The sequence below is a fragment of the Musca domestica genome, unplaced genomic scaffold (assembly GCF_030504385.1).
Source record: "Musca domestica strain aabys unplaced genomic scaffold, Musca_domestica.polishedcontigs.V.1.1 42, whole genome shotgun sequence".
Taxonomy (NCBI): domain Eukaryota; kingdom Metazoa; phylum Arthropoda; class Insecta; order Diptera; family Muscidae; genus Musca; species Musca domestica.
Genome location: NW_026712329.1, coordinates 7624542 through 7649271, shown reverse-complemented (window position 1 = coordinate 7649271; position 24730 = coordinate 7624542). Strand labels below are relative to the sequence as shown.

General features: G+C 35.0%; 1 protein-coding gene across 3 annotated transcripts in view; it reads left to right on the top strand.

The window, feature by feature from the left end:
• LOC101897626 (ETS-like protein pointed) overlaps positions 1–24730 on the top strand; it is a 305487-nt gene that overhangs the window by 197306 nt on the left and 83451 nt on the right. For all 3 annotated transcript variants that reach the window (XM_059126975.1, XM_059126976.1, XM_059126977.1), the window contains 2 exons: positions 3052–3252; positions 14983–15501. In XM_059126975.1, the coding sequence (XP_058982958.1) occupies positions 3052–3252; positions 14983–15501 (720 nt within the window). The remainder of the gene's footprint in view (positions 1–3051; positions 3253–14982; positions 15502–24730) is intronic.

Below are 24730 nucleotides of genomic sequence, written 5' to 3'. Positions count from 1 at the left end.
TTATTGTGCACCATATGACTGATATTAGCCTACATGAACTGAATTTTGGCACACCCTAAAAGCAAGTGCTTCAATTTTGGTGAAATTCGGTTCAGATATAGCCATAGCTCCCATATATGTGTTTCTTTCGATATGGTGTTAAAGTCCCTCACATGCGTAATATGCACTCCACAACAATGATATTTGAAACAGGGCATCAGATACTGCTCGAAAATACCTCTACCAAATTTCAACGAGATCCGATCAGATTTTTATGTGGCTACGATATACATCTTCATCCGAATTTACGGTTATTGCTCACCATATACATTATATGTGAATACATTTTTAAGACCCTCCACCATTCAATGGAGGGTATATTAGCTTTGTCATTCCGTTGGTAACTCCTCGAAATATTCATAACCACAAAGTATAAATATTCTGGATCAGCGTAAAATTCTAAGACGATCTAGCGATGTCCTTCGGTCCACGTTTTAGTATAGCCCCCATATAACGGTATCTCCCGATAGTCCGTATTTTGATGATTTCAGCAACACTATTCACCGGAATAATTTCAAGTTTCGTATTGAAAGATCATAATGGGTACTACAACCTATGGCAAAAAATTTCGTATGTAGATCCACGTCTTCGGGTAACCCCCATTTGACGGTACCTCCCGATACTCGGTATTTTCATGATTTTTGCGACATTATTCACCGCAATTGTTACAAATTTCGTATTTAATGTTCGTAATGGGTACTACAGCCTATGAAAAAAAATTCGTATGCGCTTCCTGATATTTCTTCCAACACAAAATCTAGCGTAAATATGGAATACATCGGACCAATCCATCTGGTACCTCCCTCACAAGGGGTACACATTTTTAAATAATTATAACTAAAATGCGAAAAAGGCATCCGATGTTCTTCAAATTTCAAACATCCCCATATTTCTTCCAACACAAGATCTGGTGTAAAGGTACCCATCCTGGTACCTCCCCCACAAAGGATCACAACTTTCCAAAATTGGTTACATATCTCATATAATGTGTAGGATGTAGCATCGATAGATTCCAAATTTGGCACGTTGCAATATTTACAGATGAGATGAAAAAAACTACAACCATTTATTTTTAAGGCAATCGTCCGACAGCTGTTAAAATTATTACAGTGACATTTTGGTGAGAATTTTCCAGAAAAAAGTTATTCGTGATGGAATTCAATCGTGATAGAGTGATTTCTTTACATTTGACTGGAAAATCACAAGTAGATATCGTCAGCATTTAAATGTGAATAAATCTTTTAATAGCCTTACCGTAATGGCGTAGCCCATCGTCAATGAAGTAGACGGAAGAAAACAGCTACATCAGCAGAAATGGTTCAAAAAGTAAAGAAGCTACATGATAGAAGCCCGTGTAGCAGTGACCGAAAAATGGCTAGGGAGCTGAACAAATTGCAATATTCCATTCGCCAAATATTGAAAAATAAGCTCGGGGTAAAGCCATTGAAATTCCAAAAAGTTCAACAGAAAGAAAATAGACTCAAAAGAGCTAAAGAGTTGCTTCGCTTGGTCGAAAGTGGTGAACTGCCGAATTTGCTTTTTTTAACAAACGAAATACTCGTGTTTACTTGCCAAAGAGGTCAGCTTCGGTTGGCCAGCAGAACTCAACGCCGGCCATGGTGATGGTGTGGGCCGCCATAACAGCCGATGGTCGCTCTCCGCTCGTATTTATCGACCGTGGCATCAGAATAAATGCCAAATATTATTTGGAAAATATCCTGGAGGGTGTATTAAAGCCTTGGGCACACAAACATTTTGGCCGCAGAACTTGGACATTCTAACAGGACTCAGCACCATCGCACTCAGCACGCGCCACCCATGAATGGTAACAAAATTAGGTTCCTCGCTTCATTTCCAGCGCAAAATGGCCACCAAAATCTCCGGATACCAATCCGTTGGACTATTGTGTCTGGAGTATTTTGGAAAGCAAGGTTGGCACTAAAAAACTCCAAAGTGTCGATCGCCTCAAGCAAGCGCTTCGCCGGGAATGAGCCAAAATACCGCAGAACAACATTCGGACAGCGTGTGACGGTTTCATTGGCCATTTGAAGGCCATAATCCCTGTCAACGGTGACCAATTCGAACAAATCTAAAATTATTCTAAAATTAGATGCTACTTTCGACATTTTTTGCTTTCATTTAATAAAATTTTTAAAAAATGTAAAAATTATTGCATTTGATATTGTTGCAGATTTTTTATATCACCCTGTAGATATAACTCCCACATATAACTTTCATCCGATTTGAGATATGGGCCCCTCAGATTTACATATAGTTCCCATATATATAATTCATGCTATTTTATATCTAAGTCTTCTCAAAGTCATAATATACCCTCCAAAGCAATAATACAATAATCAAGATAGTTTCTCTTTTCCCCATTGCAACCATAGGATTTCCAAATTGCCTTATTTCTCCTTCAAATCATTTCTGGCAAGAAGTTGTAATTGAAATCATAAAATTACAATAAAAATTCATTATCGGCTTGTTTTCTTAGAACTTACAAGAAAACTATTTGTTGTAATTAAATATTTGAAGACAACATAGAAATAATTTACATATGTTTGGAATAATTGGAAAGAAAATGCCATAATAAGCTGTGAACAATTAAACAATTATGCTTGTAAATACAGACAATTAAAAATACATATAATTTTCATTTTGGGAAATATTTCCCACAATAGTATTATGCAGTTGGTTACAATGGCCAGACTTTGCCATAAACCAACATTACAACCACCCCAAGTCGGACTTCTTGGCCCAAATGACACTTAATATTCCTTTGATAATTGTGTGTGTATGACGTTTTTTTCTTTCGAGGAGAAGAAAAAAACATGATCAAATTAAAGTTATTGTTATTTAATTAACAATAAACATTTTGGGTTTTTAGGCCCCTGCTAACGCCCCCCTTGACGCCTTCATTCCTTGTTATTATCACTTATTTGTTAAATTATTTGTCTTTTTTTATTTTAATTTTTATTACTTGTTTTTTTTTTTTAATTTACCTTTTAGATCCCCGCGAATGGACTGAAGAACATGTTCTGTATTGGCTCAATTGGGCCGTAAAGGAATTCTCCCTTACCATGGATATGGAGCCATTCAGAAATCTGAAAGGACGTGATATGATTGAATTAGGCAAAGAGAGATTCCTGGCAATAACACCACCCTACACTGGTGATATTCTCTGGGAACATGTGGATATATTACAAAAAGGTAAGTGGTATTATTGGGAAAAATTTTCCGACTGGACATCATTATGTGATCAATACGTGCAGGGATTTTTGTTTGTGGTTTTGAATTAAAAAAAAGAAAATCATTTGATAACTTTTTGTTATTACCCCCACTTCCAAAGAACTCTCAGGTATTGTGTTAGGTTATGCATTCCAACGCTAACAGCAAGAGAGAAGGCCAGGGGAATAGAGGCTTGCTGATCGATACAATTCAAATCGTATCGAATTGAATTGAATCGAAACAAATTGAATTGAGTCGAGCAATGTAAGTGAGGAAACGTTTTTGGCATATTAAGAAGCCGGAGGCGCCACACGCTCAATGATGGACTGTGCGGACAGGCAATAAATGACAATATTACTGACAAAGAACAAGTGTAAATGAGGATGACAATGCCACACGAACCACACCGGACCAGCCATCAAATGCAGTGATGGACAGACACCACCGCAAGCGACCAAACAACCAACCAACCAGACAGACAGCTCACGAAACAATCAAGTGTTTCATTTACTGGTAATGGACAACAATAACAACGGCAATAAAAACATGTTTTTCTTTTTTCTATATTTTCTATATTTTTTATAAAAAAAAAAAAAAAACACAAGACGCACACCACGCTCCTCTTTCAATGGAGAATAATTTCAGTTATGTTTTCCCAAGAAATTCCCTGGAATCTCCACTGGGTCATAATAAAGTATTTTAATAAAGATATTCTCTTCCTAGCATTGTTGTTGTTGTTGGTTTTATGGACATTTCCTAGTTGTTATTCTTTGTCAACTTTCATTTAAAATTCTTATTGTGTTTCCTAATTACATGTTTTTTCCATTCATAATTTGATTTGTAATAAAAAATGTTTTCTTCTTCTTGTTGTAAGGGAAAATTCAATTTTTCTCCCAGACACCCTCACATACACATTAAGTTATCCCTTGTTACATTTCTAAACGCCACCTTTTTCCAAAGAAAATCCCATTAGTTGTTAGCCTTTTTTTTGGTATAATAAAAAATATGAAACATAATTATATTTAATAAATTCTATTAACATCTATTTCCATATGTAAAGTTCTTTGTATGGGTGTAGGATCCTTGTCATAAATAAATTGTATTAGATTTATTTTGAAAGTCAGGGGTGTCCACTTGTTTGTTGCCTTTCTTAGCCCTTTTAAACGTTTATATATAATTATGTACTGCAATTTTTATGATTTTTCAATGAAAATAAACCTTGAAAAATATTTAAAAAAATTAAACTTCTTCGAGACACGACTAGCTTCATAAAATTTTATTTTTCATCCAGAGAGACCTAGTGTTTCTAACCTTTATTATGATTAGGACTGGCCTTCATTTTTTGTTTGAATCCATCATTATCGCATGGAAAGTCGTTTAACATATTTATATACACGAAAATTACGATTTTCTTTTAAATTTTCAACTTTTAGATTTGATTGAAATCAAGAAAAAAAATTGAAAAATATATTTGTATATAAAAAAATATATATATTTGATTAAAATAATATATTTCCAAAAAATCAACAATTTTAGCTCTGATGAAAAATAATATTTTTAAAAACCCCAGATCCACGAGTACTAATCTGTATCTAAAAAGAGGAAAATGTGTGTATGTTTGTTTGTGATTGATGGACTCGAAAACAGCTGAACAGATTTTCCTGAAAAATTTTAAGTTACTGCAATTATAACATAGACTATATAAATTTTAGATATTCCACTTGGAACTGAAGATATATCATCAGAACCAGATGTGCCTTCCAAAAATTACGTTTTCATATGCACATATCTATTGATCGATTACAGATACAGCCTCCAAATTTGGAATGCGTAACGGAATTTGAAACAAAATTAAATTGGCCAAATTATATTGAAATCGGTTCAGATTTGTATATAGCTCCTATATAGATTTTCGGCCGATTTCATGTATTTGATGTCTAAAACACGCAGTGTAAGACATATTTCAATGAAATTTGGAATGTGTGACGGAATTTGTCTAAAAAATTTGTTTGCTAAATTATATTTAAATCGGTTCAGATTTGGATATAGCTCCCACATATATTTTCCACCGATTTCGTTTATTAGATGCACCTATGTATGTTCGATCCCAATGAAATTTGGAATGTGTGACGAGATTTTGATCGGAAAATAAATTTGTCAAATTATATTGAAATCGGTTCAGATTTGGATATAGATCCCATAATACTTTCGGGCGATTTTACATATTTAATGCACCTAAAGCGATATGTACAGGGTGAGATAAAAAAACTGCAACAAAGTCAAAGGCCATAATTTTTACATTTTTTTTTTTAAATTTTATTTAATGAAAGTAGAAAATGTCGGAAGTAGCATCAAATTTTAGAATAATTTTAGATTTGTTCGAATTGGTCACCTTTGTAACGAATTATGGCCTTCAAACGGCCAATGATACCGTCACACGCTGCCCGAATGTTGCCCTGCGGTATTTTTTTCCCATTCCCGCCATAATTTTTACATTTTTTTTTAATTTTTCTGAATGAAAGCAAAAAATGTCGGAAATAGCATCAAATTTTAGAATAAGTTTAGATTTGTTCACCTTTAGCAGGAATTATGGCCTTCAAACTACCAATGAAGCGGTCACACGCTGCCCGAATGTTGTTCTGCGATATTTTCGTCCATTCCCGGCGAAACGCTTGCTTGAGGTAACCGACATTTTGGTATTTTTTAGTGCCAACCTTGTTTTCCAAAATACTTCAGACATAATAGTCCAACGGATTGGAGTCCGGAGCTTTTTGTGGCCATTGTTCGCTGGAAATAAAGGGTGGAACCTCATTTTGTAACCATTCTTGGGTAGCGCGTGCTGATTGCGATGGTGCTGAGTCCTGTTGGAAAGTCCAAAGTCTGCGGCCAAAATGTTTGCATGCTCAAGGCTTTAATACACCCTCCAGAATATTTTTTTCCATAATATTCGGCATTTATTCTGATGCCACGGTCGATTAATACGAGCCGAGAGCGATCATCGGCTGTTATAGCGATTCACACCATCACCATAACCGGCGCTTGAGTTCTGGTGGCCAACCGAAGGCGCACATTTTCAGCTGACCTCTTTGGCAAGTAAACACGATAATTTAGCTTGTTTACAAACTGCTGAACAACGTATGTTTTCTTATCGGAAAAAACCAAATTCGGCAGTTCACCACTATCGGCCAAGTGGAGCAACGCTTTAACTCTTTTGAGTCTATTTTGTTTCTGCTGCGGTGTTTGTCTTGCACTTTTTGGAGTTTCAATGGTTTTACCCCGAACTCATTTTTTTCCATATTTGCCGAATGGAATATTGCGATATGTTCAGCTCACGAGCCATTTTTCGGCCACTGCGACGCGAGATCCGATCAAGTCTCTTCTTTACTTTCTAAACATTTCTGCTGATGTTTCTGTTTTCTTCCGTCCACTTCCTTGACGTCGGGCTACGCTACCAGTATCACGGTACCGAGAGATGGTACGAGACACAAAAGAGTTATTCACATTTAAATGCTGGAGTGCTATCGTTAGATGGTCACTTGTGGCTTTCCAGCCAAATATAAAGAAATCACACTATCACGCTTGAATTTCATCAAAAATAACTTTTTTCTGGAAAATTCTCACCAAAATGCTTTCATTCGCTTGTAAACAATATAATGAGCTGTCACTGGAATAATTTTAACAGCTGTCGGACGAGTGACTTAGAAATGACAGCAGTCTGAAGTTGGTTGCAGTGTTTTCATCTCACTCTGTATACGTTTTTTTTTCTGATATTTAAAGTGAAACTTTGTGCAGAATATTTCTTCTTCTGACACCTTTCGCCTAAAACGAAATTTTATGTTACTCTCATGAGTCAACTCGGGATAGTCCAAGGAAATAATGATCAAAAAATTAGCAAATATTTTCTAGATTTTTTTTTAGAAATATACAATTATTTTTTGGTTTACAGTGGAAATAGAGATTTCTTTCCTGTCGCGACTTAAAGCAAAATTGATGAAGACCATTTATTTATATGACATCATCCTTCTAAAATGAGGCTTTGTTTGATATTTTTGCACAAACTCACAATAAGTACGGCTTTAACCCTAAATGAACTCTAGACGTTAAGGAAAGATTTTGACTCTTGACGTCTTCTAGGACCTATTTTAAAATTTTATGAAAAATGCCGTTTAAAGGAAATTTTTAATTATATTTTACAAAAAATGATCAAAAAGACACCTTTGTTGACTCGCTCGAGGTTTACATTTTTGATCAAAATATTCTCATATTTTATTTGTAATATTTCCGAAACTAATATATACCTAGAATGTTGGTATTCCGAGGAATCTCAATCCGAAAATTTCCAAAAGTGTGCTAGTGGGGAAATTTCCCCTCTGTTTTTGGTTACTTTTCGATGTAAACTTTAAAAAAAACGCCGATTCACGTTTCTTCTTTTTATCTCTACTTTATTTATCTGCAGAATTTTCCCTGCAATAAAGTTTTGGTGTTGTCCAGTGTCATTCATGCCTCTCATAATACGAGCAATCACATTTCCACTAAGCAAATTTCGCACTTGCTCAAGAGCTCTCAACCTCTGTTACGATTGCAAAAATAAGGTTGTACAACGCCGTAACAAATGTTATTAGCTTTGATTGGGTTTTCTACTTCTTTTTGACCATTATTGAGTTGTGTATTGACCGGGTAATAAGCTCATGCAAAATACGACAACAACAACAACAAAACTACAATACAGCTAGAGAATAAAAACCTACTCTGAGCAAGGTGGCAGGCAGGTAAACTGTCGGCAAAGCAGACTTGCAACTGTAACCGATAAATAGAACGGAAAATCAGCTTAAAAACGGATGTCTTCGAGGTAACAAAATCACCATCATATAAAATGTCCATTCAAGCTGGTGTCGGTCGATGCCGGGCCAGGCAACAAAAAACAGATGGATGCTGTGAGGCCAAATACTGATATTGATGGTGGATGTTTTTTTTTTTATTTCGCCCCATTCGTCGTTGTTGGAGCAAATAGCTTACCATTCGTTGTTGTCATGTATGTGTGCAGGTATATTGCTTTGCCCCCGCTTCGTTTACTTCAATTCAACTGAATTGAGTTAGAATTACCAAACAACCTTTTTACATTTGACCATTGCCTGTTGCAGCTATGTTCATTCTGCCAATCAAATCAAATCGCAGCCGAAAACTCTTTCTCTCTTGCTAGCGCTATTCAAGAGTGTTTGCCGTTTTTAGTGGGAGAGTTTGGTTTTTGACTTCCCTCCCCACCACATCTACCGGAATATTCTTGTATGAACATTTCCACGTCCGTTCTATGTATTGCAATTTTCTTATGGTTTATTGTTTTTGTAGCTGCTGAAACTCTAGAAGTCAATAAACCACACAGCGCGTGTCGATTATTGACTACTGGACGGGTTGCTTGTCTACTTTCAAAAATTATATTTCCATTCTCTGAGGGTCAGTTGTAACATTTTTTGTATTTGGAAGTCACTGCAATACGATAACGTGAACACCTTTATTTCTCTCTCACTCTCTACCTCCCTCCCTTCCTTGCACTCTTTTTTCTAATCTTATAGTTAATGATTTATTGTGGCCCAGGGTTGCTGGGTTAACTGGGTTGCATACATTCGGTCCCATTGCAAGATCTTAGCTAAACAACGCAGGAAGTTTATATTGTTTTCAACATATTTTTCACCAACTTGTTTTAATTAATTAAAAAATGTAAAATTTATAATAATTATTTTTCCGTTTGCAACATCATGAAGGAAGTATCAAATACCTCGAATCGGTTGTATATTTTTGTTCAGCGGATAGGGCCATCTATTTATATTGAAATAGGAAAAATTGAAAACATTGTGCCGAATTTTATTGTACATGTTGTTTTCTGTCACTATACGACTTAAAAAGGTGAATTACAGATTTTCCTTTATAAGATGTTAATTATTATACTCTCAGCCATATGCCTACAGAAGGCGTATGTATGTATATGGCCAAACCTTGCATAATCGAAATAACGGTACCTTTAAAATTTCGTATGATCCTAGTTCCGATAAAATGTCAAATAAGAGTTCGATTGTCTTCAAATTTCGGTCATGCCAAGATTATTATCAACACAAGATCTTGTGTGAAGTTGCGATACAGCGGACCTCTCCTTATGGTAACTCCCCCACAAAGGGTTACAATTGAGAATATTTATAACCCTTAAAGTATGTGATTCCCTTTAAACTAAGGATATCTTCAACTAAGTATATCTCAATTCAAGATCTGATCTTGGATCTGATATGGATTTTTTCGACAAATTAATTCTGACACCTCCCCCACAATGTGTAATAATTACAATTCTCTTACTTCAAACTTAGTGTATCTCACTAGAACCATAACCATGAACCATAACTCTAATGTTAATGAATCGATCCACTCCTTATGGTACTTCTTTCACAAAATATAAAAAATTTAATTAATAAGTAATCGCAAAAATTGGATATTAATATTTTTTGTATATCCCAATATTTATATCAGTATTAGACAAAGTGTAAAAATGGAATACATCGGTCCATTCTTAAACATTTTTGACCCTTGTCGATGGGAGGTACAAGACGTATACATACGCTTCATATGAAATTTATATAATATTTTGATAATTTTCAACTTTTGTGGGAGAGTTGCCAGTAGAAGAGGACCAATATTGCCCATATTCGAACTCTGCCTAAGCTTTGTCAAGCATATATTACGATGTGGAAATTTTGGAACACATTGTATATCCTTCGAGAGTCGAAGTCGGCTGGATAGACTCTAAATGTCCTGAAACAAATTTTACCCAAAATTTATAAAAAAAATCAGAAAAGAATTTCAAAAATTCGTGAAATTTCAGGATATTTTGCTTTGGCGTTAAATATATTTAAGCTCTTAAATGTATCTAAGACTCTTGGGTAACCCCAAAAATAAGAGTACTAAATTTTATTTTCCAAATTTAATTCTTCAAAATGTTGGACTTTCACTTTCAACTAGATACAGTTATCTCAACTAGATGGCGTTCTTTACCATTGGTGATCGAAAGATGGCTACAGTGTGCGCTTTTATTTTTTGAACGCTCCAGGAATCGAATAAATTGTAAATTTACGTTTCGGGTACTCTATAGATATAAAAACTTCAGTACATCTTTACTATTTGTTATTGACTATTGATACCTCCCTATACATAATATATTTAATTCAGATACACTTTCTCAATTAATTTTCTTTAATTTGGCGACACATTGTTGTCGGAGGACATATATTTTTTTTCTCTATGAAAATGTTCAATACATGTTTTGGGTTGCCCATATTCGACGGACCCATCTGGCAACGCCATAACTTTTGACAGATATGTCACATCGCTTAATGGCATACCGCGTTTGAAGCGTCAGTCCAAGCTGATTTTTACCATGAACCAATACACGCCACGCGAGCGCTCTGAAATAGTTTAACTTTACATTTAACAGAAGAAGTCAATTGTGAAAACTCAACGTGCTTTTAAAACATTAAAAGTGAGAAGTGCGCCTTCTAAGAACACCATTAAGCGTTTATACGAAAAATTTTCGACTGGTAAGGCTCTTTCTAATCCGAAGAGGCCATATAAAAGTAGACCAAGGCGATCGGCCGAGAATATCGCTGCCGTACGAGCCAGTGTTGAGAGTTCCCCAAGAACATCCCAAAAACGCCGTTCTCAGCAGTTGGGCATGGCTCGGTCCACTTTACAACGGATTATTCGCATTGATTTGCATTTGTTCCAGTACAAAATTCAATTGACACAAAGAATGTTGCCTGCGGACAAGCCTCGTCGATTGGAATGGGCCCAAAGGTCCGTCGAATATGGGCAACCCTGTACAATTTGGCATAGATTTTGTGGTACCTTTTGATTTTCCGAATTTTGCTAATTTGTTGACATAAGTCCCATATTTGATTCGAACAATTTAAGGGGTTTTTTCCACTCGAAGTTAGTGCATTTTCCACTCGAAGTTAGTGTAATTTTAAATATAAATAGGCTATCAAGAGCCGAAATTGAAACTTAAATCAAAAATGACTTTAAGTGAGTAAGAACAAACTCAATTGATCAAAATCTAGACTAAAATTCTAAACGTTCGTGTTTGGAACTATTTGAGTATTTGGTAATTACTTTTACATAAAATACATCGATCAATAACACGGTTTGACTTTGAATGCTTATCTTACTCTTGAAATATGTAGTCTAGAAAATCCCCTCTCTAAATTTCAATTTGATCGATTTAAAGAGTGTCGCCCTTATACATAAAGAAGTTTAGAAGTTTTCTTATCATTTAAGTATGCGTTTGAAATAGAAAAAATCAAACGCAAAAATGTTTAAATATCTGCTCTTATTGATCGCTCAATAACAACGTTGTACACTTTTGCAACTTTAACAACACTTCGTTCGAATTAGGTATGAATTTCGAAAACTCCCGCTATATCTCAAATTGTATTCCAAAGAAATTTAAATTTAAGGCTCTTATTAATCGCTCAACAATAATGCTGTACAATTTTGTTCATTCTAGTACCTTTAAATAAAATTTTCGAAAATCGTATGCAAGAACGGTGCGAACGAAAAATTTCAAAGCTATTTCTCGTATCGATCGTTCAATAAAAAATCACACAATTTTTCGGCACCTAAAATACAAAAATTCTTGCTTATTTCGTCCCCTACAAGAAGAGTGATTTCCAAAAATTCTGGCTCTTACCCATCGCTTAATAACAATGTTGTACTTTTTAGCACTTTTCGTGCTCTTAAAGTAGGAATTTATCAAAAATCTCACCTCAACTCAATCCGCGCTAAAAATATCAAAGCTAAACCTCTTACCGAAGTCTTAGTAGCAATGTTACAGAGTGAGATGAAAAAACTGCAACCAACTTCAGACCGCTGTCATTACTAAGCCACTCGTCCGACAGCTGTTAAAATTATTCCAGTGACAGCTCATTAAATTGTTTACAAGCGTACAAAACCTCAAGTGGCTATCGTTAGAGCATTCCAGCATTTAAATATGATTAAACATTTGTGTCTCGTACCATCGCTCGTTACCGTGATAATGATAGCGTAGGCCGACGTCAAGGAAGTTGACGGAAGAAATCAGCAACATAAGCGGAAATGGTTCGAAAAGTAAAGAAGCGACTTGATCGAAACACGCTGACAATGGCTGACAAATATTGAAAAAAGAGCTCGGGGCAAAGCCATTAAAATTCCAAAAAATGCAAGAACTTATACCGCAACGAAAAGAACATAGATTCAAAAGAGCTAAAGAGTTGCTTCGCTTGGCCCAAAGTGATGAACTGCAGAATATGGTTTTCTCCGATGAGAAAACATTTGTTGTCCAGAAGTTTGCAAACAAACTAAATGATCGTGTTTACTTGCCAAAGAGGTCAGCTGAAAATGTGCACCTTTGGTTGGTGTAGGTCGCCATAACAGCCGATGGTCGTCAAAATAAATACCAAATATTATCGTGAAAATGTTTTGGAGGGTGTATTAAAGCCTTGGGCACGCAAACATTTGGACATTCCAACAGGACTCAGCACCATCTCACTCAGCACGCGACACCCAAGAAAGGTTACAAAATGAGGTTCCTCGCTTCATTTCCAGCGCACAATTGCCACCAAAATCTCCGGATACCAATCCGTTGGAATACTGTGTCTGGAGTATTTTGGAAAGCAAGGTTGGCACTAAGAAATACCAGAATGCCGATGCGCATGCGCTTCACCGGGAATGGGCCAAAATGCCGCAGAGCAACATTCGAGCAGCGTGTGACGGTTTCATTCGCCAATTCGAACAAAATTGAACTTTTTCTAAAATGTGATGCTATTTCCGAAATTTTTTGCTTTCATTCAATAACATTTAAAAAAAATGTTAAAATTATGGAGTTTGACTTTGTTGCAGTTTTTATACCCTCCACCATACTATGGAGGGTATATTAATTTTGTCATTCCGTTTGTAACTCCTCGAAATATTCATGTCAGACCCAACAAAGTATATATATTCTTGATCAGCGTAAAATTCTAAGACGATTTAGCCATGTCCGTCTGTCTGTCTGTGTGTCTGTCTGTCTGTGTGTCTGTCTGTCTGTCCGTCTGTCTGTCTGTCTGTTGTAATCACGCTATCTTTCGAACAAATTGAGATAGAAGGCTAAAATTTTGCACACATGTATTTTTTCCCAGTAGGCAGGTTAAGTTCGTAAATGGGCCATGTAGGTCCAAGTTATCATATAGCCCCCATATAACGGTACCTCCCGATATTCGGTATTTTGATGATTTTAGCGACATTATTCACCGGAATTATTTCAAATTTGGCATTTGAAGTTTGTAATGGATGCTACAGCCTAAGACAGAAAATTATCTGTGCAGGTCCACGTCTTCCTGTAGACCCCATATAACGGTACCCCCCGATATTCGGTTTTTTGATGATTTTAGCGACATTGTTTACCGGAATCGTTTCAAATTTTGTATTTGAAGTTCGTAATGAATACTACATCCTAAATCAAAAAAAGAGCCATGTAGGTCCACGTCTTCATATAGCCCCCATATAACGGTACCCCCCGATATTCGGTATTTTGATGATTTTAGCGACATTGTTTACTGGAATCGTTTCAAATTTGGTATTTGAAGTTCGTAATGGATACTTCATCCAAAGTCAAAGAATGAGCCATGTAGGTCCACGTCTTCATATAGCCCCCATATAACGGTACCCCCCGATATTCGGTATTTTAATGATTTTAGCGACGTTATTTACAGGGATTGTTTCAAATTTCGTATGTGAAGTTCGTAATGGATACTTCAGCCCATGCCAGAAAATTGTCTGTGCAGGTCCACGTCTTCGTATAGCCCCCATATAACGGTACCCCCCATATTCGGTATTTTGACGATTTTAGCTACATTATAAACAGATTTTTCTTCAAGTTTCGCATTTAAATATTGTAATAATTTATGACAAAAGTTGCCTATGCAGGCCCACGTCGTCGTATAAGCATTCGGTATTTTTAAGATTTTAACAGAATTTTTAACGGGTTTTATTTTTTGGAAATTGCCAAATTTGTACCAAATGGTGGAGGGTATTAAAAGTTCGGCCCGGCCGAACTTACAGCTTTTTTACTTGTTTTATCTCACCCTGTATATCATTTTACATTATTGACATTTATTTGAGAATTGCAAATTCTAACAGTACAATATTTGGTTCATATTTAGTCGATAGTGCGATATGTCACATTTCTAACAATTTGTCTAACAATTTTTGTGCATATTTGTACTAAGTAGTTTTGAGAAGTATAGTACACATACATACACACTGCAGCATTTAATCATCCAATCCAATTTAGCAAGAAAATTGCTTCGTCAGACAATGCTAAATCTTACATTTCATTGCTTTAGCTTTAAAAGTTCAATATAAATATGTTTCAGTACAATATTTTCTCCAAAAGTGTAAAATTTAGCACCCAAATTAGGTTTTTATTTTCTTTTTACGAGTACGAATCGCAAAAAACAACACCTTGACAAATTTCCCGCATCAATAACAACCTAAATGGAGAGTTTGAACATTTTAGCCTTGTAAAAAATAGAAGTTTAGTCCAAAATGACTCTTAAAGCTAATTTACCATTGTCCTCTTGAAAAAATAAAAAATAAAATGTTTCATTTTAATTATTATCCAAAATAACCTATTTTTTCTTTTCCCTCTCTCTGCCTCAGATTGTGAAAAACCGATGGACGAGTGTGTAAATACAAACAATGCATATCAAACAACAACAGCATCAGTAACATCATCAGTCTGTGGATCAGACCAATTAGGCTATAATAGTAATAATAATGTTAACAATACGGATATAATAATGGCAACGGCCATGGATGCCACCACATCTAACTGTACAAATGCATCGACAACAACATTAAGCAACAGTAGCAATAATCAACGTCTAACACCACAGGACTTTAATGCGTTCTCATCGTTATCCTTGTCATCGTCGTCGGCAGCACCATCAGCATCATCATCGGCTGCCGTAGCAGCAACATCAGCAATGTCTTCCTTATCCTCAGCGTTATCGTCTTCATCATCATCGTCGTCGTCTTCGTCTTCGTCATCATCGTCTTCCACATCGTCAACGTCTTCCTCTGCCTTAGCGATAGCTCTTGCTAATGGTTCAGCTACAGCAGCCAGTGATAAATTAACAGCAACTCTGAGACATCAGCAGCAGCAACAACATCACAGTGGTAAGTACAGTGAGAGAAATTATTTGTTTATGATATTTTGTTTTTAATTACACCATATAAAACGTTTTCGGAATTTGACATTGTTTTTGAAATAAATAAACTTGTAGAGATATGTAAATCTGTGTTCCAGTTATAATAAAAACTTGCTGGAACTCACACGAGTTTGATCGAGTGCGCTCCTGGGAGCACAAAAAAATGGAGCAAACTCAATGTCGCTCGAATATGAGCATATTTTCCTTGTTTTTGAGTAGGAGCAAAATTTGTTCAAAATCGAGTAGATTCTGCTTTTGCCGTGCACTCATGTAATTTTTATACCCTACACCATAGTATGGAGGGTACAAATTCTATGTCGATTTAGCGATGTTCTTCCGCCTGTCTGTCTGTGGAAATCAAAATAGCTTCCGAACGAAATGAAGTAGGTTGATAAAATTTTACTCAAATGTATACTATGTCTGCAGGACTTTTTTATTGAAAATGGGCTATTTAGGTCAAAGTTTTGATATAGCCCCCATATTAAAGTACCTCCCTGTTTTGGGTATTTTGGTGATTTAAGCGACATTAATCACCGGAAATGTTTCAAATATGGTATTTGAAGTTCGTAATGGATAGTACAGCCTATGAAAGAAAATTATCTATTCAGGTTCACGTCTTCGTATAGCCCCCATATAACGGTACCTCCCGATATTCGGTACTTTTATGATTTTAGCGACATTATTCACCGGAATTGTATTAAATGTAGTATTTGAAGTTCATAATGGATACTACAGCCTATGACAGAAAATTGTCTGTGCAGGTCCACGTCTTCGTATAGCCCCCATATAACGGTACCTCCCGATATTCGGTATTTTGATGATATTATCGAACATTTTACTGGAATTGTTTCAAATTTAATATTTAAAGTTCGTAATGGATACTACAGCCTATGACAGAAAATTATCTGTGCAGGTCCACGTTTTGGTATAGTCCTCATATAACGGTACTTCCCTTTATTCGGTATTTTGATGATTTTAGCTACATTATTCACCGATTTTTTTTCAAGTTTCTCATTTGAATATTGTAATGGCTTATGACAAAAGGTCGACGTCGTCGTATAGACCCTGATATAACGGCTACATCCGGTATTTTTAAGATTTTAACAGAAAATTGGCAAATTCGTTCCAAATGATGGATGGTATTTAAAGTTCAGCCCGGCTAAACTTACAGCTTTTTACTTGTTATCTCTTCTCTCTCCTTCCCTCTTCCCCCAATCATTTCTCGAACTGAAGTGACTCGGGAGTGCTCCCACAAAATAGTGTAGAATAGACTTCGTAAAAAAAACTCCCAATCTTCGAGCTAGCAAGTTTCGTTTCCGAGTGAAATTGAGCAAATGGATGCTTTCTATATATAATAGACTGTTCAAAAGCCCACATTGTCCATATCAAATAGTATATTCTCCCTACATCCATTAGACTAAGGGCATAAAAATTCAAAATTATGAAAAAATTTCCGTGTGCTTAGCTCACAAGATTATTGATTACCATCAACCCTTTTGTGGTTATTTCCAATGCTTATCTCTTTGCAAATTTTCCCTTGTTTTCAGTAATGTCTTTAGCTCGTTCATTTATTGATTATCACGCATCCTTGTTCAACCCCATTTTCTTGTGCAATTTCCACTCCTATTTTATCCATTCCCTTCAACCTTTTTCAACTTTGCTTTATTAACACTTTGCCACCTTTACCCCTGTCTTGACGATCTCTCCCATCTACTCTGTTCGAAACTTCGAAAATGAATCAAAATATGGTAGAAGAAGCCACCAAGAGTTTATATGAATTTTCCATCGAAACGACCGGATATTGAGACACATCGAAAAAGGAAGTCCCACAAAAAATAATCGACGAAGCAGTCGATGAAGAAGTGCCACCAGTCAAAGTACTTGTTGCAGGCAGCAGGTCTCGTTTTCTTGCCATTGCGTGTGGAGTGTGAATAGGGCCCAAATGGATGAGTCAAAATTTGTTTATTTGTTTTATTTGTGGCTAAACGGTTTTGGGCTTTAAATGCATTTTAAAGTTTTTGGTGTTCTTTCTTGGGTCATTGTATGAAAAACAACAACAACAACACTACAACATAATTATAAATTTGTTGCAATGAAAGAAATGTTTTTTTTTCAATATATTTTTTGGTCATATCCGGTGCGTGTGTCAAAATGTTTAGTGTTTGTTGTTATTTTGTATTCACACATCCATATATTTTACACAAATATAAGTAAGATATGTATTTTTTATAATCAGTATTTTAGATTTATTATTTGTTTTTGTTTCTGCCTCTTTTTTTTAATTTTTGAAAATATTTACATTGTTGTTGACGACCGACCGCTCGATCCACTATTTGCTGTAGACACTTGCTTACAGTTGATGATAAAAATGTAGAAATGCCACGAGCCAAACTGATATTGTTTTTTTTTTTCGTGTTTTGTGAAAATTATTTAAGGCGACTATGTTGAGCGCTACATTAACAAAATATAGTGAGAATACCTTTTGTAGGTAGAAACCCTCTATTCTATAATTCTACAATAAAATCGCCTCTAGATGGCTTCTGTGGATAGCGGTCATTCAAAAAAAAAAAAAAAAAAAAAAAAAAAAAACGAATATTTTTTGAAGGTCTTTGAATGAGGGATTTTGTTCTTCTAAAGGAAGAAGATCGCTTGCAGATCCTTTACACAAGTAAATCTTTTTGAAGGTCTTTCATTGACTAAAGACCAGCTGAAAAAAAAGTACTTTTACACAGACAGCAAATTTTTAGTAAGTAATTTTAAGAGAATACCCTCAAGATGTCTTTGGTCTAACAAAGAGCTTTAAAATTACTTCAGTCGTCACAAAAGAAGATCTTAGGTCCATAAAACTCCTTTCAAAGCAAAGAAAAAATGTCAAAGATTTTGGATAAATATTTGGATATGCAAACATTTAAAAACATTTTGTTTTTAGAATAATTGTTAATCATAATTTTAACATTTGGTGGGGGGAGGTACGAAAAGGATTGAGCGAAAAAGTTCCATATTCGTATCAGATCTTTGATTGAGAAAAATATGTAGATATACCACGTTTGTAGAGAATCGCAGACTTGTTTCGCAAGTTATGAGATATAAGTACTGCAAATTGAGCCTGTGAGCCTTTGTGGGAGTGGTACCAGAAGGGGTAGGCTTATGTATATATCATTTTCACCACAGAACTTGCCTAAGTAAAAATATTGGTATATGTGAAATTTGAAGAGAATCATTTCCCATTTTATGAGTAATATAATTATACAAAAATATTACTCTTTTTTGGGGAGATACTTCATGGAGTGGGCCGATATTGTCCATGTTCACACCTGACCTAGCACTGACAAAAATATTGGGATTCGCAAAGTTTGGAGATAAGTAATGTCGGTCCAATCTTTCTGGTTTTCAAAGAAAATAATTTTTCCTAAAAAACCAGAAGGATTGGACCAACATTACCCATCTCCGAACTCGATCGAAGTTTACAATATACCAAGTTTTAATCAAATCGGGTACTCCCTTCGAGAGCAATCGTGCGAACCAGCCATCCAGACAGACGGACTGATGGACTCCCCGAGATGTTCTGAAACGGATTTGGTCCAAAGAGACATAGGTTTTAAAACAGTTATTTCGATGAGTCACGTTTTGGTCGTATCAAATTATATAGCCTCTGTAGCGAAATGGCTAAGGATATAAAAAAAGTCTTAGGACACTAGATACCCCTTAAAAATCTAAGGTCTATAATACCTTCAAATAGATGTCTATAAAAGATTAAAAAATCTACAGATTCAGAATGTCTAAGGAAACCGTTAAACGGTTTATATATAGAAAACCTACAATATGTCTTCGATCCATAGAATCACTTCCAAAGCCCTTCAGTCACCAGAAGAGCTTCAAACGATATTTTTACCAAGAAATTTCAAAAGTACCTCGGCCTTCTGTTTATATAAGACCTTCAGCCTATGGAATATCTTCGGTCTATAGAAGGACATTAAAAGCCTCTCAGTAGGTCTTTTTTCCTCAGAAAAACTCCGAAAGGACCTCGGTCTATAGAAGACTATAAAATGGTATTCGACAAAAGCAGGCAGGTTTGTAAAGGAAATTCATAGGATCTTCGGTCTGTAGAAGGACTTCAAAAGTTCTTCAGTCAACAGAAGAGCTTCAAACGATATTTTTCCCTAGAAGACCTGCAAAAGGACCTCGCGCTATTGAAGACCTTTAAAAGGTTGTTGGCCTATGGGAATGCTTTAAAATTACTTAAATCAACAGAAGAAAATGTCAACAAAGCACTTCGGTTTTTAGAATTAGTTTATAACACCTTGAAACGATTTTCGGTCTATAAAACACTTTCAAAATTTTTTGTCTACTGGAGGTTTATGGAAGACTTTCAAGAGCTCTTCGGCGTATAGGAGGCTTCTAAAGGCCTAAGAAAGGTCATATGTCTATAGAACACTTTTGAAGTGTCATTTGTCTGCAGAAGACCTTCAAAAACGGAATGCGATCTACAAAAAAAATTGAAATGCCAGTAGAATCCCTTAAAAGGCTTGTCGACATATATGGGACACTGAGAAATCCTACGGACAGGAGAAAAACTCTGCGGTCTATATAGAATTTGTGTAAATGTTCTATTTTCTATAGTATGCCTTCAAAATATGATTTCCTCTTCCTTCTCCTCTCTCTTTATAGAAACCTCGCAACGTTTCTTTCAATTTGAATGACTTCTTTCCCGACTCAAGACCTATTAATCGAAAATATTTTAAAGGCGTTGTGTGGAAAGAATTTTTTCTTGTCTTCACACATTCATCGAAGGCCTTTTGCAGATTGAATATATTCCATGCCAAATTGACAATTTTGAAAGTCCTTAAGGACACCTTCGAATATCTGCTTAGTTCTATTCTTTTAGGGAGAGAAAAATCTATTCTTTGTCTGAAAATACAGCTGCATTGATTCTCGTAGTTTCTCTTAAAACAACTCCATCTGTTCCTTTCCCAACATAAATATTGGCAGCAACTTGTCCACAACAACCTGCGGACCACCAACCACCTCAAATGCCAGCAGCCAACCAACCTACTAGCAGAGGCGATTCAAAATATCATCCATAACAAAATCGAATTGACTTTGTTTGGATAAACAATTAAATTAATTTGATTTCTATTTTATTTATGTTATTGATATTGAAACGGAAATTAATTTCGAACAAGTTAAATATATAAGATGGAACAAGAAAAACAAAAAATAAAAACGGCAGCAGTCTGTTTTAATACAGCGTGTTAACATTTTAAGATTTATCATGGATAGAAGAATGCAACGCAGCAGCAGCAGCAGCTGCTGTAGCTCTAGCCACCAGCTAATGCTAATGATGCTCACCCAGACACAAAGGGGGCATCAAGAGATGGAGTAGAAACAAGTGGCGCCAATATTTGAGAATATCCCCCCTCCACTTCCCCTTCGAAACAAATGTTTATAATTCCTTATTTGTAATACACCATCGACACACATGACATATCCACAGGTTCATTCTACTGCCTCCACAAAAAATTAGTTTGGATTATTATATTTTTTCTGCTGCTGCTCTTGTTGTTTTTGGAATGTCTAATCTAAATTAATTAAAAATTAGTTTCACTTATGGCCTTAACATTTTAATGTGTTTTCCACCACCAGCAAACATATAAACAAAGAGAGAGAAAAAATACCTAAAATAATATACATATATAGACCTTCAAACATTGTCATGTTCCATTTAAAATGTACAACAGCAGCACCAAATATTTTTGGTTGATTTTTTATGAAAATCATTAGGTTTCCATTGGGGATTCTGACTTAATTAAGGTGGTCTCACTTAGCCGCACCATATGATGCTGGTGACCATCATTGGCGCTGGTGTCTTTTTGGGAGTTGGTAACTAATTCAATTTAATCTCATAATTTAAATGAATGCTTTTGTCGTCGGAGTTCTACTGCATGAGCCAGCCTATTCTCGCATTGGTATTCTGCTGATGTTTGTTTTTTAAATGTAACAAAAACATTTTTGAGTTTAGACTACATATGATTATTATTCTGTGGTCAATAAGATAGAATAACTTTGAGACTGAACAGTGGATCAGAGGAAATTGTTGACTCTAAATCACTTAAATGGTTGGAAAAAAGTTACGCAAAGTGTAGTTTTTAAGATAGTTCTACCAAAAAACAAAAAACTTTGTATGGTTCCAGGGAAGGATGTTGTATTAAATTTGATATCTTACCGCTGACAGAATCCTGGAGTTAACCTCTAATCCATTTCAATTATTATCCCACTCTAGACTTTCAAAACATCTACTATAACTAAATAAATTCAAAATTTCTTCTGGTCATTCAGAATACCTTTAAATGAAGTCAAACCCTCCAAAGAATATTATCAGGTCTAATCATTACTCTTAACAGGTCTTATCAATAATTAAAGGGCTTTTCACGGCAGAGGACTTTAAAAGAGCTGCAAAATAGTATCCATCGTCAAAAAGATTTCAGGGCTTTAAAATGACTCATATTCCAATAGGGCAAGTAGGAATAGTATTTTTCAAAGGTTTCCTAGTTATAGAAGATCTTCTAATTATAAATAACTTTCTTTAAAGATCTATTAACTATAGAATACATATCCTTATCATAAAATATCTTCGCAATATAAAAGATCTTTACAAAAGTCACAAGAGTTTTTCTATCTATAGAACAACTTTATATCTTTTATCTATAGCCGATCTATAATAGATTTCTTTCCTATTTCGGAGGGCCTTACTCTGTAGAAAACATTGATAAGATATTTATTTTCTATAAAAGACCTATAACAATTAGTTCCTGTATATGTATAACTTGTAGAACTCTAATCTTTATAGGATTGTAGGATTCTCTGTAAATGTAAAAGGTTTTCTATCGAAGGTCTATAAAACACCTGTGAAAGGCCAGGATATTCCTCTATAGAGTACTTCACTGTGGAAGACATGTCTTCTGCTTATAGAAGACCTTTGAAAGTTATTTTCCCTATAGACAACCTGTTAAAGGTCTCCTCTCTATATACCTACCCATGATCTTATCTCTATATCCGTCAATAGAAGATTTGAAAAAGGATATATTTCCATATAATCTCATCTCTTTATAGAAATCTCCATTAATAAAAAATCTACAAATTAGATGTTCTTAATTCACTTTTTCTTTTAATTCAGCTCGGATAATTTCCAAATGTAGGTCATACAAACTCAATTTTTTTTATTTTATAAAAATTAACGCTTCAAGGTGTGTAATGGTGGGTGGCTAACTGGCTTGCTAGTTGGAGAGTGCCAGGGCTGAGGTGAAGTTTCATTTAATTTTAACGCCAGCCAAGCATGAAAAGTCGAAAATAGTGTTTCATTATTTTATCACAATGTTTTCTGTTTTAGTGACTTCTCCCTGACTCTATAGACAACCTGTTAAAGGTCTCCTCTCTATATACCTACCCAAGATCTTCTCTCTATATCCGTCAATAGAAGATTTGATAAAGGATATATTTCCATCTAATCTCATCTCTTTATAGAAATCTCCACAGAATATCTGAAAATATATTTTCAATATAGAAGCCATGTAAGAGATTTCCTCTCAATAGAAGACAGATGTCTTCTCTTAATAGAATACTTGTAAATGAACTTATTATCTTCTGTTATCATCTGCTTATAGAAGACCTTTAAAAGTTCTTCTACCTACGGAAAATCTTCACCCCATATAAAAGCTGTAGAATATCTGCAAGGGCTACCTCTCAATAAAAGAAAAGGGCATATTTCTATAGAAGAATTACAAATGTATATAATATAAGAGTTGCCAAAACTCTTCAGAGAAGCTCTGCAAAAAAATCTTTCTATAAAAGATATATATGAGGTATTCTTTCAATTTAAGGCCTGTGAGGGGGGTCAAAAGTGAAAATGATAATCGAAAATGATTTTATCCCTATAGAAGATAAGAAGTCTGTATTATGCCTTCTCTATAGAGAAGACCTGCAGCAGCTTTGACATGTTCTCTAACTTAAGAGGGTATTACTGCAATGGAATCTCTTACTTACTGCAAGAGGGTTCTCCCTATGGAAAAATTCCAAAAAGTATTTTCTCTATAGAAAACTTGCAAAAGCTCGTTTCTTTATAGAAGCCCTTTATAGAAGTCAGTCCTCTTTACATAATATTTAAAAGGATAATGTTTCCAGCATTCCTATATTTAGTTTAAAATGCATATTTAAAGAAAACTGAGTTCTAAAAAGTATCCTTGTTTTGAAATACCGTGAAAAATGCTTCAATATATAAAAACTTTCTTATCTCCTGATTAAAAAAAAACAAATTTCTAGATGTTTTCCTTCTAAAAAAGTCCCCGTTATATTCTTTTGTGTCCAAAAACCCCCCAAAGAGCCTTTTTTTTGAAGATGGTTTAAATATTTTGTAGCTTTGGCGACTTTCAAAATCTATTCTAGCCACCGTCTTACTATGGCTTAAAATGGTCTTCTATTTGTAAAAATCTTCAGTTGAGCTCTAGCGTAAAGAAGAATTATAACAGGTCTCGCGTCTATAGATATCGTGTAAAGTCTCCAAGATGTAGAATATTTTATAACTACAGATGACTGTTTACAGACCTTCGAAGAATTTCAATAGAAGAATGGTTTTATACTATCGAAGATAGTTTAGGGGCCTTAAAATGGGTTGTTATAGATACAAGAATTTTGAAAGTATTTCTATAAAAAGGGCCCCTCTTACCTAACCTCTAATCTTGAAAATAATTTTTGGAAAATCTTAATTTAATTCATTTTTAAACCACTGCCCTTTATATGCCCCCATTCTTTATTGTCATTCATATTTTCATCTTATGTTGTGTGCCTTCATCCTCTATTTTCTTTAAATTTTCAATAAATTCGAATTTTTTATCCATGTTGTTGTTTGTTTTTGTTGGCATTTGTAATAAATTAATTGTATTCATGCTTTCATGACACATTATTATGATGTGTAAAACAACATTAATATCCAAATCAATTTGGTCAGCTTTCGAGATGTCATCTCTATTTTCCTGTCCGTTGATAACAAAAGTGAAATTAATGAAGTGGTAAAAACTGGATTTCAACATTTTTGGTTGGGGGGTTTCGATTTAAGATTTTTCCAACAGATATGCGTTTTTTTTTTTTTTCAAAAAGGTGCCGCCGTCCCCACCAAGGAAATAAATGGTAGCTATAAAATTAAT